Source organism: Carcharhinus amblyrhynchos, chromosome 12 (assembly GCF_965287045.1).
Source record: "Carcharhinus amblyrhynchos chromosome 12, sCarAmb.v2.hapA, whole genome shotgun sequence".
Lineage (NCBI taxonomy): Eukaryota > Metazoa > Chordata > Chondrichthyes > Carcharhiniformes > Carcharhinidae > Carcharhinus > Carcharhinus amblyrhynchos.
The window spans coordinates 77,447,133-77,464,510 of record NC_137335.1 but is presented as its reverse complement, the minus strand read 5'-3'; the positions used below and the strand labels follow the sequence as shown (position 1 = coordinate 77,464,510).

The window sequence follows — 17,378 nt, the reverse complement described above, 5'->3', positions numbered from 1 at the left end:
GCACCGACCACAATCTCACCCAGGCCCTATCCTCATAGCCCCATGTATTTATCCTAGCTAGTCCCCCTGACACCAAGGGGCAATTTACCATGGCCAGTCCACCTAACCCACCCATCTTTTGGACTGTGGGAGGAAACTGACCTCGAGTGGGATTTTCGGGCCTCAGGGCGAGCATGGTCGGAAAGTCCCGCCCATTGTGTTCAAACCTGGTGAATTTTGACAAATAATTTATTTCAAGATTGTCAAGTGTATAGAATCATAGAATCTATAGTGCAGAAGGAGGCTATTTGGCCTGTCAAGCCCACACCAACAACAATCCTAACCCTGTCCCATCTCCATAACCCCACATACTTATAGTCCTACGCTTGGGTCAATTTAGCAAGGCCAATCAACCCAACCTGCACATCTTTGGACTATGGGAGGAAACCGGAGCACTTGGAGGAAGCCCACGCAGATATGGGGAGAACATGCAGACTCCGCACAGACAGTGACCCAAGCTGGGAATTGAACCTGGGTCCCTGGCGCTGTGAGGCAGCAGTGCTAACCACTATGCCACCGTGCCAATAATTTGTGCTCTTGTTCCAAATTCTTACTTCTGCTGTTACAGCGCAACGTTAACGTTAAAAAGATGGCAACACTCAACACTGGCCTCAAAACTCACAGGGGCAGCAACCCATTGGAAACCAGTCCGTAAAGCAGTGACCGAACCAGCGATGTGAATGCTTTAACCGGCATATTTCTGATGGCAGCGCTTCAAGGAATTGGAGATCACCGGGTGTACGTGGAAGGATTTCTCTGTGAATTTGAGCAGTGTGCGTGTGTAAGAAGAAGTGGTCGAGAGTGTACGAGTGTGTGCGAGTAGAGCTGTGGGCAAGTATGTGTGGAGAAGAGCGAGAATGAGTATACAAGAAAGAATTGCATTTATATAGCACCTTTCATAAGCGCCAGATAGTCAGCGGCACCTTATAGACAATGTCGTGCTTTCTGAAACATGGTCACTGTTGTACTGTGGAAAACGCAGCAGCCAATGTGTGCACAGCAAGATCCCACCAGCTACAAAGCGATAACAACCAAATAATTTTGGGATGTTGATTGAGGGATAAATATTGACTAGCACCCGGCTCTGCTACAGAATAGTGCCACGAGTTCTTTTACATTTTGGCAGATAGGGCCTCAGCTTGACATCACATCTGGAAGACAGCACCTCTGATAATTCAGCACTCCTTCGGGACTGCACTGGAGCATCAGCTGAGATTTTATCCGCACAAGTCCGAGACTGGGAATTCAATCCAGAAGTGAGAGTGTTACCAACTGAGCTACCAAACGTATCGCTCATTTTATCTCAGATACACCAACACAATGCTTCAGATCAGAGTCAGAAACATTTACAAAAAATCTACCCACTTACCTGCATACGTGCAAAAGGTTACGACTCCCAATGGAGGATCCCTAAGGAACTTTCTCCGCAGAGGAAACCTGATGTGGAGATGCCGGCGTTGGACTGGGGTAAACATAGTCAGAAGTCTCACAACACCTGGTTAAAGTCCAACAGGTTTATTTGGTAGCAAATGCCACTAGCTTTCGGGGCTCTGCCCTTTTGTCAGGTGAGTGGGAACAAAGGTGTGCGGGCTGGGTGGATTGGCCACGCTAAATTGCCCCTTAGCCTCACGGACTTAGCAGGGGATGTGCATGGGGTTACAGGTGTAGGGCCTGGGTGGGATTTGGTGAGATGGGCCGAGTGACCTCCTTCTGCACTGTCGAGATTCAATGATTCTATGAAAATCTATCCGGTGTAATACTGAGGGAGAGCTGCATCATCAGAACGTCGTCTTTCAGATGAGATGGCAAACTCGTCCACCCCGGAATCAGGGTGGGCGAGGCCCGCCTGTTGGCCTCGGATGGGATTTTACAATCTTGCCCAAGTGAGGTCGTAAAATCCTGCCCTATGATTCCATTTCCAGGCCTTGAATCTTTTCCCTGTTGTCTTTACTCAGGGTTGCACACGGTACACAAGTATGATTTCATCAGAACATTTCATAGTCTTCAGCATAACTTCCTTCAACTTACAGGGGGGTGGGGGTGGACAGGCCTGTTATTATTGAAATTAATAACACAGGAAGGTTAGTACCCTGATATTCCAACATTACTCTCTGCCTGAATTTTATACTGGCGCTGTCATGGTTTTATAATCTCTCCTGGTTTCAATCAAGCCACTGCGAGTAGTTGCCAAGTGGACACCAGAGAAGGAAAACGAAAACAAAATTACAGAAACAATACTTCCCACTTTTACAGGGAAGCTGGAAGAATTGTGTTTCGTACGAGCGTTCCCCTGTGCTCCTCACATGGAGTGCAAGGAAAGGTGAGGGGAATAACGCTAAATCATACCTTGCTCGTTATGTCATAACCCAGTGAGGCCTTGAAATGAAGGCCCAAGGGAGACGAAGCAATGGCAACCAAAGGTCAAAGGTTAACGGAAGGTGGCCTGCAAATGGCTCACTCTGCCTGTATTATGTATGTTCCTGCTTTGAAGTAACATTTGAATACTTTTTACAAAGTGTGCAAAGTTCCTTTAAAATATTACATTGAGCCAATCACTCCTGTTACATACACCAACTTACCAATTTGAAGATTATCCTTGCCACGAGCCTGGTCATATCAGTTGGAATGTTAGGATAGACGGCTCTCAAACACTTGCACTCACGTTTGTGGTCTGGCCAAGCTAGTTTCTGGAGAGAAAAGAAAGAAAACAGATTTAATGCGAAGATTAAATAGACAAAATAACTTTGGAGATGCTGGAAACCTGAAACATCCATCCGACACATTTGGCAGATTACTCAGCTCCTATATGGAGAAAATCCTATCGAGAACTTGTGCAGGCAGGAGAGATCCGTACCCCTTACAGAGTTGATTGAAAATATCGGAAGAGAAAGGAGAAAGAACCATCAAAAATCAGGATAAATAACTTCAGAGGGTTAGGGTGGGAAAAGTGGGACTATCAAAGTGGCTCTTACCAAGTGAGCTGGCACAGACACAATGGGCTGAAGGGCCTCCTTCTGTGCTGCTGGTTATGGGTTCACTTGGTAGTACTTAAGTATTGCTGAAAAAAGACACTATGTCGAAGTTTTTCATCTTGTACTCATCAGGACAATTCACAACAATAGCAATGTCAGGGGAAACAACTTTATACCTCATCGGAAAAAAGAGTGTTGATTGGTTGGCAAGTGAACTTGATTGGTAAAGTTTGGTTGCCATGGTGAATGCACCAGTGAATGGTGATTGACAGGTAACTATCAAGCATTGTTTGAAAATTTAAACCAGGTAGCTTGACTCTGATTGATAATGACATTGCCCTGAGGAAAAACCCATGAATGGCTATCACTTTTCTCTAGCAGAAACAGGCACAATGTGTGTACATGTTCTTTCTGTCTGCAAAGACCAGGCCCTGTGCATTAATATATGTAGCTTCCAGTACATGCAATTGCGCCACAACAACTTGCATTTATGTCGTATTTTGGTGTGGTGAAATATCCCAAGATGTTTTCCAGAGGCATGAGGAAACAAAATCTGCCAGCTAAGGGGATATTGGGATAGGGATTGGTCAAGGAGATAGGTTTTACAGAGCATTTCCCAAAAGTGGGAGTGAGGGAGAAAAAGAAGAGGTTTGATTTGATTTATTGTCACATGTATTAGTATTAGTAAAACAAATTGTTTCTTGCGCGCTATACAAAGCATACCATTCATAGAGAAGGAAACAAGAGAGTGCAGAATGTAGTGTTACAGTCATAGCTAGGGAATAGAGAAAGATCAACTTAATGTGGGGTAAGTCCATTCAAAGGTCTGACAGCAGCAGGGAAGAAACTATTCTTGAATCAATCAGTACGTGACCTCAGACTTTTGCATCTTTTACCTGACGGAAGAAGGTGGAAGAGAGAATGTCCGGGATGCTTGGGGATCCTTAAATATGCTGGCTGCTTTGCCAGAGAGAGACAGAGAGAGAGAGAGAGAATTGCAAAGATGCTAGAAAGGCTTCCAGGGTGGCCTCCATTGTGTTGTGTAGATACAACAGGAGATTCATACAACAACCAATGTTTTTTAAAAGAGGAACAAGAGTGGGGAGTAAATGGAAGAATGTAACTGGGCAAGTAAAAAAAAACAAAGCATTCATCAAACTAATAGAGGAAAAGATGGGGAAATCTGCCCAAGTGGCTTTGGAAAGAATTCCTATTTAGTCAACAGGACAAAGGAGAAAGTAAGGGTCAGATTCAGTTGTCAACACTTGTTGCATCACATGTTCGTTAAAGGATTCATTTCACAAAAGATGTCACAAGACACTTGTTATTTGAAAAAAGGAGAAAAAGGCAGCAAGCTGACGATCTAAAAATAAAACTTGGCATTTTGCCGTGTAAGCAGACGACACCTTCAGGAACGCTAAATAAACTGCGGGGCGAACCTGCTCAAATCGCAGGAACTATAAAGGTGACTAAAGTAACAGCAGGTGGCACGAACTACAAGTCAACAAACAGAACTAAACTGTAGGAACATTTACATTTTAAATTGAGATGGATTCACAAATGGATCGAAAATTTCATTCCAGTTCACCAGAAGGAAGAAAAGACTTTGATTCGCATGCTTAGTTTCACATCGCTCTGAGTGTCTCAAAGGACTTCACAGACAATGAAATATTCTAAAATGTAACCACTGGTGTAAGGTAGGAAAGGTGGCGGAAATTCAGCAAACAGCCATAGCAATGAGATTAAAAAGCAGATAAAGGGGAGGGGTGCAATGGTGGCACTGTGGTTAGCACTGCTACCTCACAGCATCGAGGACCTGGGTTTGATTCCCAGCTTGATCAATGTCTGTGTGGAATTTGCACGTTGTCCCAGTGTCTGCGTGGGTTTTCTCCCACAGTCCAAAAGACGTGCTAGTTAGGTGCACGGGCCATGCTAAATTCTCCCTTGGTGTACCCGAAAACAGGTGCCGGAGTGTGGCAACTAGAGGATTTTCACAGTAACCTCATTGCAGTGTTAATGTAAGCTAAGTTGTCACACCAACAAATAAACTTAAAACTAATAATCAGTGGGGCTTCAGGGAGAAATATTGGCTAAGAGGCAAGGGGAGGATTTGCCCTCACCATCAAATAGCAATATAGCATCTTCTGTATCCACCTGAGGGAGCAGCAGGGTTCGGGGTTAAAATCTCAGTGCAGTATCCTGTCACCATTGAACTGGGCCAGCAGCCTAAATCTGCATACTAAAGTCACTGGAGTGGAACCTGAACCCACAAATTTTTGATTCACATACGACAGAGTTACCTCTGAGCCAAAGACATTTATGACTATACAACATCCATGGGCATGTGTAGGAACTGGGGGTGGGGAGGCTGGAGGAGTGGGAGGGAGCTTGTGCTTGGCGGTGACATTTGCCAATGTTAGGGCAGCCCAAAGTTTATTTATTAGTCACAAGTAAGGCTTACATTAACACTGTAATGAAGTTACTGTGGCCCTATCCAACCTATCAGTGTTCACAGTCAGGGGTCACAATGAATCTGTGAAATAAGGTCATTGGGGTCACCTGACTAGCCATTGCATGCTGGTATTTGGCAGGAGCCTCTTATATAACTCCCTACTCGTTCACTGAGTAGGGGAGGAACCTGGAGCCAATCTTTCCCTAACATAGGTTCATTCACAAAGCCCAAAGAACACAAGCACAGACTCCCTTTTCCTTTCCTCGCACACTGGTGGAAGCCAGTTCTTGCGCATACTTCAGAATAATGCCCCATCCTTTCCCCAATTACTAACAGCTGCCCTCTCTTAGGGCTGGAGCATTCACTGTATTGTGACAGCGTTATAACATTCATGGAACCCAGGCTGAAAGCAGGAAAGTGGAACTGATCCACTTCAGGTCAGCCATGATCTTATTGAATGGCGGGACAGGCTCGAAGGGCTAGATGGCCTACTCATAAGAACATAAGAACATAAGAAATAGGAGCAGGAGTAGGCCATCCAGCCCTTCGAGCCTGCCCCGCCATTCAATAAGATCATGGCTGATCTGTCGCTGCTCAGTTCCACTTTCCCGCCCTCTCCCCATAACCCTTAATCCCCTCTCCTATCAAAAACCCATCAACCCACGTCTTAAAAATATTTAGCAAGGCAGCCTCCACCACTTCAACGGGCAGAGAATTCCAGAGATTCACCACCCTTTGAGTGAAGAAGTTCCTCCTCAACTCCGTTCTAAACCGCCCCCCTTTTATCTTGAGGCTGTGCCCCCTAGTCCTATTGTCTTTTTTGAGCGGGAAGAGTCTTTCCACCTCTATCCTATCCATCCCATTCATCATCTTATATGTCTCAATGAGATCTCCTCTCATTCTTCTAAACTCTAACGAGTACAAGCCTAGTTTATTCAGCCTCTCCTCATAGCTCAACCCCCTCAACTCCGGTATCAGCCTAGTAAACCTCCTCTGCACTCCCTCCAAGGCCAAAATATCTTTGCGCAGGTGCGGCGCCCAAAAATGCACACAGTACTCCAGTTGCGGCCTCACCAATGCCCTATACAGCTGCAGCAAGACCTCCCTACTTTTATATTCAATCCCCTTCGCTATGAAGGCCAGCATCCCATTCGCCTTCCTGACCACCTGCTGCACCTGCAAGCTGGGTTTTTGCGACTCATGCACAAGGACCCCGAGGTCCCTCTGCACCGTCGCCTGCTGCAGTTTTTCGCCTCGTAAGTAATAGTCCTTCCTACCATTTTTCCTACCAAAGTGGACCACCTCACACTTGCCAACATTAAATTCCATTTGCCATTTCCTGGCCCATTCGCCCAGCCTATCTAGATCCTTCTGCAGACTCTCCACACCCTCCGCACAATTTGCCGTTCCCCCAATCTTGGTGTCATCAGCAAATTTCGACACTCTACACTCGGTTCCCTCCTCCAGATCATCTATATAAATGGTAAAAAGCTGAGGTCCCAGCACCGACCCCTGGGGCACTCCACTAGTCACCATCCGCCAATCCGAATAGCACCCGTTGACCCCCACTCTCTGCCTCCTATTTGACAACCAAACCTCTATCCACGCTAACATCCTACCCCCAACTCCATGTCCCTCAACCTTCTGCAATAACCTCTTGTGAGGCACTTTGTCAAACGCTTTCTGAAAATCTAGAAAGACCACATCCACCGGCTCTCCTCTATCCACCGCCCTAGACACATCCTCATAGAACTCCAGTAAATTTGTCAGACACGACTTCCCTTTAATGAAACCGTGCTGTGTCTGCTCTATCAAGCAATTCCCTTCAAGATGCCTCGCAATTTCCTCCTTAATGACAGATTCTAACATTTTACCTACCACAGATGTTAAACTAACCGGCCTATAATTCCCCGCCTTTTGCCTGGCACCTTTCTTAAACAACGGCGTAACATTAGCCGTTTTCCAATCATCCGGCACTTCCCCGGAATCCAGCGACGTTTGGAAAATAACCACCAAGGCATCCACTATCACCTCCGCCATTTCTTTCAGAACCCTCGGATGTATTCCATCCGGTCCTGGGGACTTGTCCACAATCAGCCCCTCCAGTCTGTCGAGCACCGCCTTTCTAGTAACAGTAATGTCATTAAGACCCTCCAGTCCTACCACCTTTCTATCGCTAACACCCGGCAAATTATTCACGTCCTCCTCCGTGAAGACAGAAACAAAAAAGTTATTCAATACCTTAGCCATATCCCCATCCCCTACCACTAGGTCCCCTTTCTCATCCTCTAAAGGACCAACATTCACCCTAGCCAGCCTCTTCCTTTTTATATATTTATAAAAACTCTTGCTATCCTTTTTTATATTAAGCGCTAGCCCAGCTTCATAGTTTCTCCTACCCTTCCTTATCAACTTCTTTGTCAATCTTTGTTGACATTTAAACCTCTCCCAATCCTCTTCTCGCCCACTACTCTTAGCTACTCTAAATTCCTCCGCTTTTAGTTTAACACTTTCCTTCACCTCCTTCGTTATCCACGGCTTATTACCTCTCCTCTTACTATCCTTTTTGACCATCGGAATAAATTTCCGTTGAGCACCAAGAAAGATCTCCTTAAAGATCCTCCACTGCTCCTTAACAGACCCTCCCTCCAACGCGCTCTCCCAGTCCACATTCGCCAATTCTTCTCTCATCCTACCGTATTTCCCTCTATTCAAACAAAGGACGCGTGTCCGGGAACCCACTTTCTCCTCCTCCATCTGCACCAGAAACTCCACCATACAATGATCACTCTCCCCAAGAGGATCCTTCACCACAAGGTCCCTAATTCTACCCGCTTCATAACTGCTTCCTGTGGCATAAGAACATAAGAAATAGGAGCAGGAGTAAAGTTGTCAGAGAGTAAGGAGAACTCAGCGTGGACAGTCGTGCAGACATCATTTGGACATTTCATAGAGTCATGGAGGTCTACAGCATAAAGAGGCCCTTTGGCCCATCGTGTCTGCGCCAGTCAAAGACAAACCATCCAGTTATTCTAATCCCATCTTGCAGCTCTTGTCCCAGCCTTGGCATCACAACTCAATACTTCTTAAATGTTATGTGGGTCTCTGCCTCCACCACCCTTTAAGGCAGTGAGTTCCAGACTCCCGCCACCCTTGGATGGAAAGGTTTTTGTCTCACATCCCCTCGAAACCTCCTGCCCCTTCCCTTAAACATGTGTCCCCTAGTCATTGATCTCTCCACCAAGGAGAAAAATGTCTTCCTGTCTATCCTGCTCCAGGGACAGACAAGAGAGCAGTAAGCCAACTATAATCACAAAGATGGTAGCCAAATAACTCAAAATGGCAACAGCTATGGAGATAGCTGGAGGCGAGGGCAGGGGAAACTTGGGTCTGGGAACGCCAGGCGAACTCTGACTGAAGAGAACAGGAGTGAACTCGTTGAGCCACCACGACTTTAAACAGAGGCAGTGTGTGTAGCCAAAGAGAAGACGGAGAAACATGTCTTGATTTACGTGGATTGCAGCCAAACAAAGAGCGCCCGAGGCATTTATAGAGTCATAAAATGAAACAAAGTCCAATCTAATAATTCAAGTTGCAGCCAGGCACGCCAGGTTGTGTCTCTGGTTTCTAATACATGAATACGGCTTTGTGAGAAAATCTATAACCAGCATCATTCAAATAATCTTGAACAAGCGTTTTATTCAGAATGACAGCAACTCTTTTGTTTTTAATGAGTTTCTTCTGGCAGCTGGAAGAAAATTCAAGATGGCGGATTTTAAAAATCCAGGATGTGAGCATCGCTGGCAAAGCTGCATTTGTTGCCCATCCCTAATTACCCTCGAGAAGGTGGAGGCGAGCTTTCTTCTTGAACTGCTGCAATCTATCTGCATACCCACAGCGTTGCTAAGGAGGGAGGTCCAGGCTTTTGGCCCAGAGACAGTGAAGGAACAGTGATACATTTCCAACTCAGAATGGTGAGTGGCTTGGAGGGTAAGCTGCAAAGATGAAGCAGTCGGAGATGACAGAGCCTAGAACTCCTTCCATAAGCCTGTCCTTGCAATGTATTGCAGGCCTCCATTCCTGCACACGGCCTTAGCTCACAACTCTAACCACATTTATATCCGCCCTCTCTCTGCTCATCTCATTTGGAACACTCTGGCTATCCACTCTGATTTTTTAAGAAAAGTCCTCAAAATCAACTGCTCAGACCATTGCCCCGGTCACCCTCTGGAAACCCTTCTCTGCTTAGGATGCTTAGGGACATGAATGGTTTGGTGCCACAGTGGTTAGCACTGCTGCCTCATAGTGCCAGGGAGCTGGGTTTGTTTCTGGCCTTGGATGACTGAGTGGAATTTGAACGTTCTCCCTGTGTCTGTGTGGGTTCCTCTGGTTTTCTCCCATGGTCCAAAGATGTGCAGATTAGGTTGACTGGCCATGCTAAATTGCCCCTCAGTGTCAGGGGGATTAGCAGGGATAGGGCCTGGATGGAATTATTGTTGGTGCCAGTTTGATGGGCCAAATGGTCTCCTTCTTCATTGCAGGGATTCCATGTTGTTAAAGCAAAAGGCATAATTTAGTTTTCTACTGGACATTTGTTATGGTGAATAAATTCCCAACCATCAGTTCAGCAGTAACAGTGGTTCAAATTAACTCACTCCGGTCACCTCCGAACTCAATTAGCCTTTACAAATCCATTGTCCCCCTTTCTGTGACTGGTTGTTCTTGACAGGGTCCTTCTTGGTCTTCCTCAGTGTCCTATGCACCTCTGGGTAAAGGATGTGAAAGACAGTCTTTTCCATACCGAATCATCAGTCATTTTCCCCAAATCCTCTGCACAAAGATTTTCACAAGACTAATAAAATATATGATCAAACCAATCCTAAAAGGTCACTTTTAAATCCCAGGGATGTTTGATGTTTGATGTCTTGATATAGCAAGCAGGCTGATGGCAAAGCTGGTCTACTCGTTGATGGAGAGATTGGAACATGCTTATATAGAGAGTTGACACACTGAGCCATAGAAGCAAGGAGAGTATCCTCAGGCTGGCATGAACAAGATGGGCTGAATTGCCTTCTGTACTGTAACTTTTCTATGGTTCAAAAGGGTGACACAGCATCACCCAACTTTGTACTCAGGACTGAGCATAATCTGAACCATCAGATGGTTCAACCATCTGAAATGCTCTTCAAGGAAATCAGTAAGCTTTGCAGCGCCTCTATCTTGTTGTAAAGTATGGGCCATCAGAATCTAACCCCTGGAACCAAACTGAACTTGCTTTTTCTCACTGAAAAAATGCAGAGCTTACAGCTTTAATATAACCCAAAGATTTTGTACGGGATTGTAGTAGTTTTCTTTTAAATCAAAGAGGCCATTTTAAAATAGATATCAAAACACAGACTCAGGCACTGGGAGAAGCCAGCGTTAACCTTTTAACCAAACCCTCCATTTCCAAAGCCTTGATCAGAATGTAGACTTGTTTAAACAGACCTTGTTCTCTGACTTTATGAAGGGAGGCGGGCATTGAGTGTGGAATCCAAACCACAGGATGACAGTGTAGACTGCAAAACATCTACCCTGATCCAAGCCAATTATAGATTTTGCAGATAACCCAATATTTTTTGCCAAGTGACTAAGTGGTCGTATCCACTTTCTGGGAGAGGCACCAACATTTAATGGCCTGACTCATGCTCTGACACTTGATGCCTCCCTTACTTAACGTCATTCACAACCGTGCTGAGCTTATTAATACCAAGCACATTTCAGGTCGAGAGGCACAAGGTTTGTTTCAAAGTACTCTCTTTCTTTCTTTACAGAAGTGAATGATGGTTTTGTCTGTTCATTTTTCTGCCCTTTTTCTTCAGCTTGATGATCAGATGGATGAAACACCAGCCCGTGGGCAAAGAGGATTTTGACCTTGGTCTATAGATGGACCTGCTAGTTTCCAGATTTGCAAGCCACTTTCAACCCTTTCCATCTTGTATGTAGGAAACTAAGCCTGTCTTTGAATGAAGCCAAAACAAAACTCATATCAACCCCACACCTGGTCAGTCATGTATTTCATAGAACCCTACAGTACAGAAGGAAGCTATTCGGTCCATCGCGTCTGCACCGACCACAATCCCACCCAGGCCCTATTCCCATAATCCCGTGCTTTTACACTAACTACTCCCTCTGTCACTAAAGGTTAATTTACCAGGCCAATCCACCTAACCCGCATATCTTGGGAGGAAACCCACGCAGAAACGGGGAGAACATGCAAACTCCACAGTGACCCAAGCCAGGAATTGAATCTAGGTCCCTGGCCCTGTGAGGCAGCAGTGCTAACCACTGTGCTGCCCTGCTCTCCTACACAATACTGCTGCACTGCAGATTGAACTTGTGTTCTCAAATCTCTGGTAGGGGGACCTATTTCCCCTTGGGCAGTTTACTGACTAGAAGCTGGTGACCTAGAGTCGCTCTCTCCCTGTGAGGTCATACACCGGAGATTATTGACAGTATGGAGAGCAGCTTCACTGTAAACGAAAGGCTTAAAACTGGATCAAGAGTTGCCCAAATCTGGGAAACTGGATTTTATGCTTCCACCTCAGTGAGCAGTTTGTAAATGTCGTTTTTCTGGGGCCTGGCAACATTGAAAAACAATCTCAAGCTTACAGTACATTGCAAAAAGATATCATCTGGAAACAACACAAGGAAAGTGGCCAAGTAGAGAATGTGTTCTGGGTGCGGATCTTTTTGATTTGATTTATTATTGTCACGCATTAGCATAGTGAAAAGTATTGTTTCTTGCATGCTATACAAAGCATGCTGTTCATAGAGAAGGAAACAAGAGAGTGCAGAATGTAGTGTTACAGTTATGGCAAGGGTGTAGAGATAGATCAACTTAATGCAAAAATCTGACAGCAGTAGGGAAGAAACTGTTCTAGAATCGATTGGTCCAAGACCTCAGATTTTTGCATCTTTTTCCAGATGGAAGAAGGTGGAAGAGAGAATGTCCAGGGTGCGTGGGGTCCTTAATTATGCTGGCTGCTTTACCGAGGCAGCGGAAAGTGTACACAGATTCAATGGATGGGAGGCTGGTTTACGTGATTGATTGGGCTACATTCACGACCTTTTGTAGTTCCTTGCAGTTTTGGGCAGAGCAGGAGCCATACCAAGCTGTGATACAACCAGAAAGAATGCTTTCTATGGTGCATCTGTAACAGTTGGAGAGAGTCATAGCTGACATGCCAAATTTCCCTTAGTCTTCTGAGAAAGTAGAGGCATTGATGGGCTTTCTTAACTGTAGTATCAGCATAGGTGGACCAGGACAGGTTGTTGGTGATCTGGACACCTAAAACCTTGAAGCTCTCGACCCTTTCTACTACATCCCCATTGACGTAGATAGGGTCATGTTCTCCTCTACACTTCATGAAGTCGATGACAATCTCCTTCATTTTGTTGATATCTCACCATTTCCCAACTCCCAGGTCCCCTGGACGCATTCTACGTTTTCCTCCAACCTCATATTTTTTTCTCCACACAATCTTCCTCCACAACCCCTCTTTCTAATCTTATTGGCATAACCTTCCATTCCCCTCGCGTGATCTAGTTCCAACCCCCTCCCCCCCACCGCTTGATGTACCAATGCTATTGACCTCAGTAGACTGTGTGGTAGTGAGTTATCATGGTCTTCCTACTCCTGAATTCCCCAATCTAAAGGATTATGTGTCAAGGGAATGAAGCTCCCCTCCCCCATCCACCCCTCTGCTCCCTTTCCCTAGACTTCCCCCCTCCTTAGGTAAAACTCAGTCTGACAAACGGGCTGATATCACCCCTTTCACTTCTACGTAGAATCCTACAGGGCAGGAAGAGGCCATTTGGCCCATCAACTCTGTACCAACCACAAATCTCACCCAGCTCCTATCCCCGTAAACCCTGGCATTTACCCAAGCCAGTCCCACCGACGCTAAGAGTTACTTTAGCAAGGCCCATCCACCTAACCCGCACATCTTTGGACTGTAGGAGGAAATCGGAGCACCCAGAGGAAACCCACACAGACACAGGGAGAACGTGCAAACTCCACGCTGACAGTCACTGGAGGCCAGAATTGAACCCAGACGCCTGGCATTGAAAGGCAGCAATGCTAACCACTGTGCCACATGTCCCACCAGTGCTTATATGGAATGCTGAATGACAGAAGCATTGCTCCAGTATTTCAAACTTTGCAAGCATTGTGACAGGGTGTGTTGTGGTGCTGCGCTGCGTTAAACCAGTCTACCTTTGTTGTCCTGTTTAACTACGTTATCCTCATCCCTCATCACCTAAACAAGTCGCAAAAATCAAAGTCTACTCAACTTATAATTAATGAAACCTTGATGACACTGAGATCATGTTTGGCTCTGGTTTGAATCCGACCGAAACCAGTCTTTATTAGGCAGCTTACTCAGCAGATCCTCTTGCCTTCTGGAGGGAGATGCTCTCTTGCTGGATGGGAGAGTCTGCAATGCGTTGCTACACGTACCTCCTTTGTAAATAAACTCTTCCTGCAAATGTTAAACATCTTTTTTAAACTGATGTCCATCTTTCTGTTCAAAAGTAAGAGCTTTTGCCAGCAACCAGTTCAAATCATTTTTTTTATTATTCATTCATGGGCTTTGCTGGCTGGCCAGCATTTATTGCCCATTCCTAGTTGCCCTTGTTTAAAGGGCAGTTGAGAATCAACCACATTGCCATGACTCTGGAGTCACATGTAGGCCAGACCAGGTAAGGAAGGCAGATTTTCTTCCCTAAAGAACATTAGTGAAGCAGATGGGTTTTACAACGATCGACAGTGGTTTCACAGTCATCAGTAGATTCTTAATTCCAGTTACTTTTCATTGAATTCAACTTCCACCATCTGCTGTGGTGGGATTCAAACCCGGGTCCCCAGAACATTAGCTGAGTTTCTGGATTAACAGTCTAGCAATAATATCATAGACCTCCCCTGGTCATACCTGTTGGGAGACAATGCAAGCCCATTAGACCAGCACCACAGAGGTCATTTGCCCCAACATGGGTGTGCTAGTTCTTGGCTAGAATAGTGTAAAGCTAATCTGACTGGATCAGCTTCTCCCTATTGCCCTATATCTTACTCTACTTCAAATAGTTAGCCATGTCCTTCTGATGTACAATGGGATCTGCCTCAACAATTCCCTGTTTCAAAAACACAGCTAATATTACCACAGGACATGTCAGATGCCAGAGTGAAACCTGGCTAAATAGATCCTGACTATTTTTTTAGAAACCGTGAAGAGAAGTTACTGAACAGATGCACAGCAGTTTGCCAATGAATTTTTAACACAAAAGAATAAAACATTTATTAAACAAGAAAAATGAACTATATTACACCAGACACAAAATGTTGGAAAGATCTCAAAACAAACAGGAATATGATTCAATTCACACTATTCCTTTTATCCCCAGCAATACCTTTACAGACATGAACACATCCAAAAAGATAAAATAATTTACAAAACACATCTTATACTCCAATATGCAAAGCAAGTATACAGTACATGGCAACCAACCGGTGAACTTAGTTAGACTCCAAAATAAATGGCGTATGTGATCAAAGTAGATTCTATGGATTTCTCATCAAACCACTGAGACGCTCGTCACAGTGTAAGCCAAGTCATCTCACTAAAACTGTATTTTTGCCACAACAGATTACACTCTCCACATTTGAATTCTCTCCAAAACATTGCTCCCACTTGGACGGCTTCACAAGGATCCACATCCAGGGTTTCAACCTCACCTTGAGATTCCTTTCTCCTGGATCTCTGCGTACACTCAAGCTTCATCTTCCAAGCATACTTTCAGATCTTCAGCTGTGCCAAGCAGAATATCACTGCCCCAAAAAGCCCGCTGTAAGGGGTCATCAAACCTCGGGTACCTCCTTGGATCTTCTGGGCTTTTCTCAAGTCCACATTGCTTCAGGTCTGCTCCACACAACCCTTTAACTTGGAGCCTATTTCTCTGCTCATTTTTCTCAACTTTACTCCACAGGAGCCGACTCTGATCTCTGCCCTTGTCCCTCTCCTGAGGTAGTCTGCTGGGGCCTCTTTCTCACCCTTTTCCTGGTTTGGAACCTTCTCCTGCCCTCCTCCCTATGTCCTGCTCCTTGAGACAAACGCCCTGCAATGGTGGTCCAGTTCTAGTCATGCAACCTGCAGTTTCACACCTTTTCATTTCTTTTCTTCTGCGAGGGACTAACTTCACCTGTGCGACTAGGCTCCAGCCAACGCATGCACTGGAGACCCGAAAACAAACTGCGCACGTGCAGCCATTTTCCAGATAGCACATGCACAGGAGGCCCAAGGCTCAGCAAGAACACCCAAATTGCAACCGCAAAAAGGAGTTTCAACACATTGTGAATAAGCGTTTGACATTCCAATGACCCTGGACATAAAGGAATTTCTCGCAACCTGTCTCCTCACAATAATCAAATAATCACAATAAAAAGTTCCCTCTTCATCGACTTCCTAGCCAGAAGAAACAGAATTTTTCAAATTTGATCATGTTGTAAACCTTAACAGTTTTCAACAATCTCTCTTAAAGCTCTCGAAGCTTATGTTGCTCTCATGGAAACACTCCCAAATATTTTAAATTGTTTCTTGCAACTATAGCTTTCCTCCCAAAATTAGACCCCATCGAGTTCTGCTCCGCCATTCAATGAGGTCATGACCGATCTGATATAATAATCCTCAACTGCACTTTCGCAACTTATCCCCATTACCATCAATTCCCTTAGTGATTATAAATCTGTCTATAGTTCTGGTGAATCTATATTGTGCATTCTGTGGCTATAGTGTCCCTTCCATTGTGATGCTCCAAAACCACACACAACACTAACTGTGGCCTCATCATGTTCTGTGTACATTTATCAGTCCTTCCTCATTCGACTCAATCTCTCTACTTATAAACCCCAAAAATGATATCTATTCCCGATCTCTTCTAAATTGATCCAACCAGAATTGTCCCTTCAGAAATGACTTACTTGAACCTGTGGGTCTCTTAGTTCATCCGAAGCCTACTGATTGAGTGCATATTCTTGTCCCTTGCATTTTTTTTAAATCATGTGTAGGACATAGGTGTCACTGGCTGGCCAGCATTTATTGTCCATCAGCGTTGTCCTAGTTCAGAGGGCAGTTGAGAGTCAACCACTTTGCTGTGGCTCTGGAGTCACATGTAGGCCAGATCAGGTAAGGACAGCAGATTTCCTTCCCTAAAGGACATTAGTGAACCAGATGGGTTCTTTTGACAATCGACAATGGTTCCATGGTCATCAGTAGATTCTTAATTCCAGATGTTCAAATCCCACCATCTGCCGTGGTGGGATTCGAGCCCGGGTCCCCAGAACATCAGCTGAGTTTCTGGATTAATAGTCACTGATAATATGACAAGGCCATTGCCTCCCCCATTTCTCAATATTAAATTGCATCTACCTTCTATCAGCCCACACTTCAAATTTGCCTGTGGCTTCCAGTCTCAAAATATAAAACAAACTATTTCCAAAAGTTCTGGCTGAAAATGAAAAAAATGCATCTGCGAACTCTCCCTCCAACGCTGTGGCAAGAATGGGGTTAAAGAAATACAGAATTGCAGAAACGAATAGCTCTTCTCCATCTGAAGCCTGGCCTCTGGATTGAATGAATGGCACCCATTTAATACGAGGAGCCATGGAGCAGAGGTAGGTGAAAGCAGCCAGAATCTTTCAGCCCAATTCTAACCACACAATCCACCTTCATAAAATTCAGCACAACGCACGCACATATAATCAGCTGGATTGGTGCCTGACCACCAGAGCTTTCCCCTGCCACTCACCCACAATGTGAAACAGACTCAACATTTTCAAAAACTAGCCTAAAGATGATTCAAAAAGAGAAAATTTCTCAAAA

General features: G+C 45.0%; 1 protein-coding gene across 5 annotated transcripts in view; it reads right to left on the bottom strand.

Moving 5' to 3' along the window:
- The window catches only part of smyd3 (SET and MYND domain containing 3), a 664,143-nt gene that overhangs the window by 479,948 nt on the left and 166,817 nt on the right, over positions 1 to 17,378 (bottom strand). For all 5 annotated transcript variants that reach the window (XM_080200782.1, XM_080200784.1, XM_080200783.1 and 2 more), the window contains exon 3: positions 2,619 to 2,726. In XM_080200782.1, coding sequence (XP_080056908.1) covers positions 2,619 to 2,726 — 108 coding nt within the window. The remainder of the gene's footprint in view (positions 1 to 2,618; positions 2,727 to 17,378) is intronic.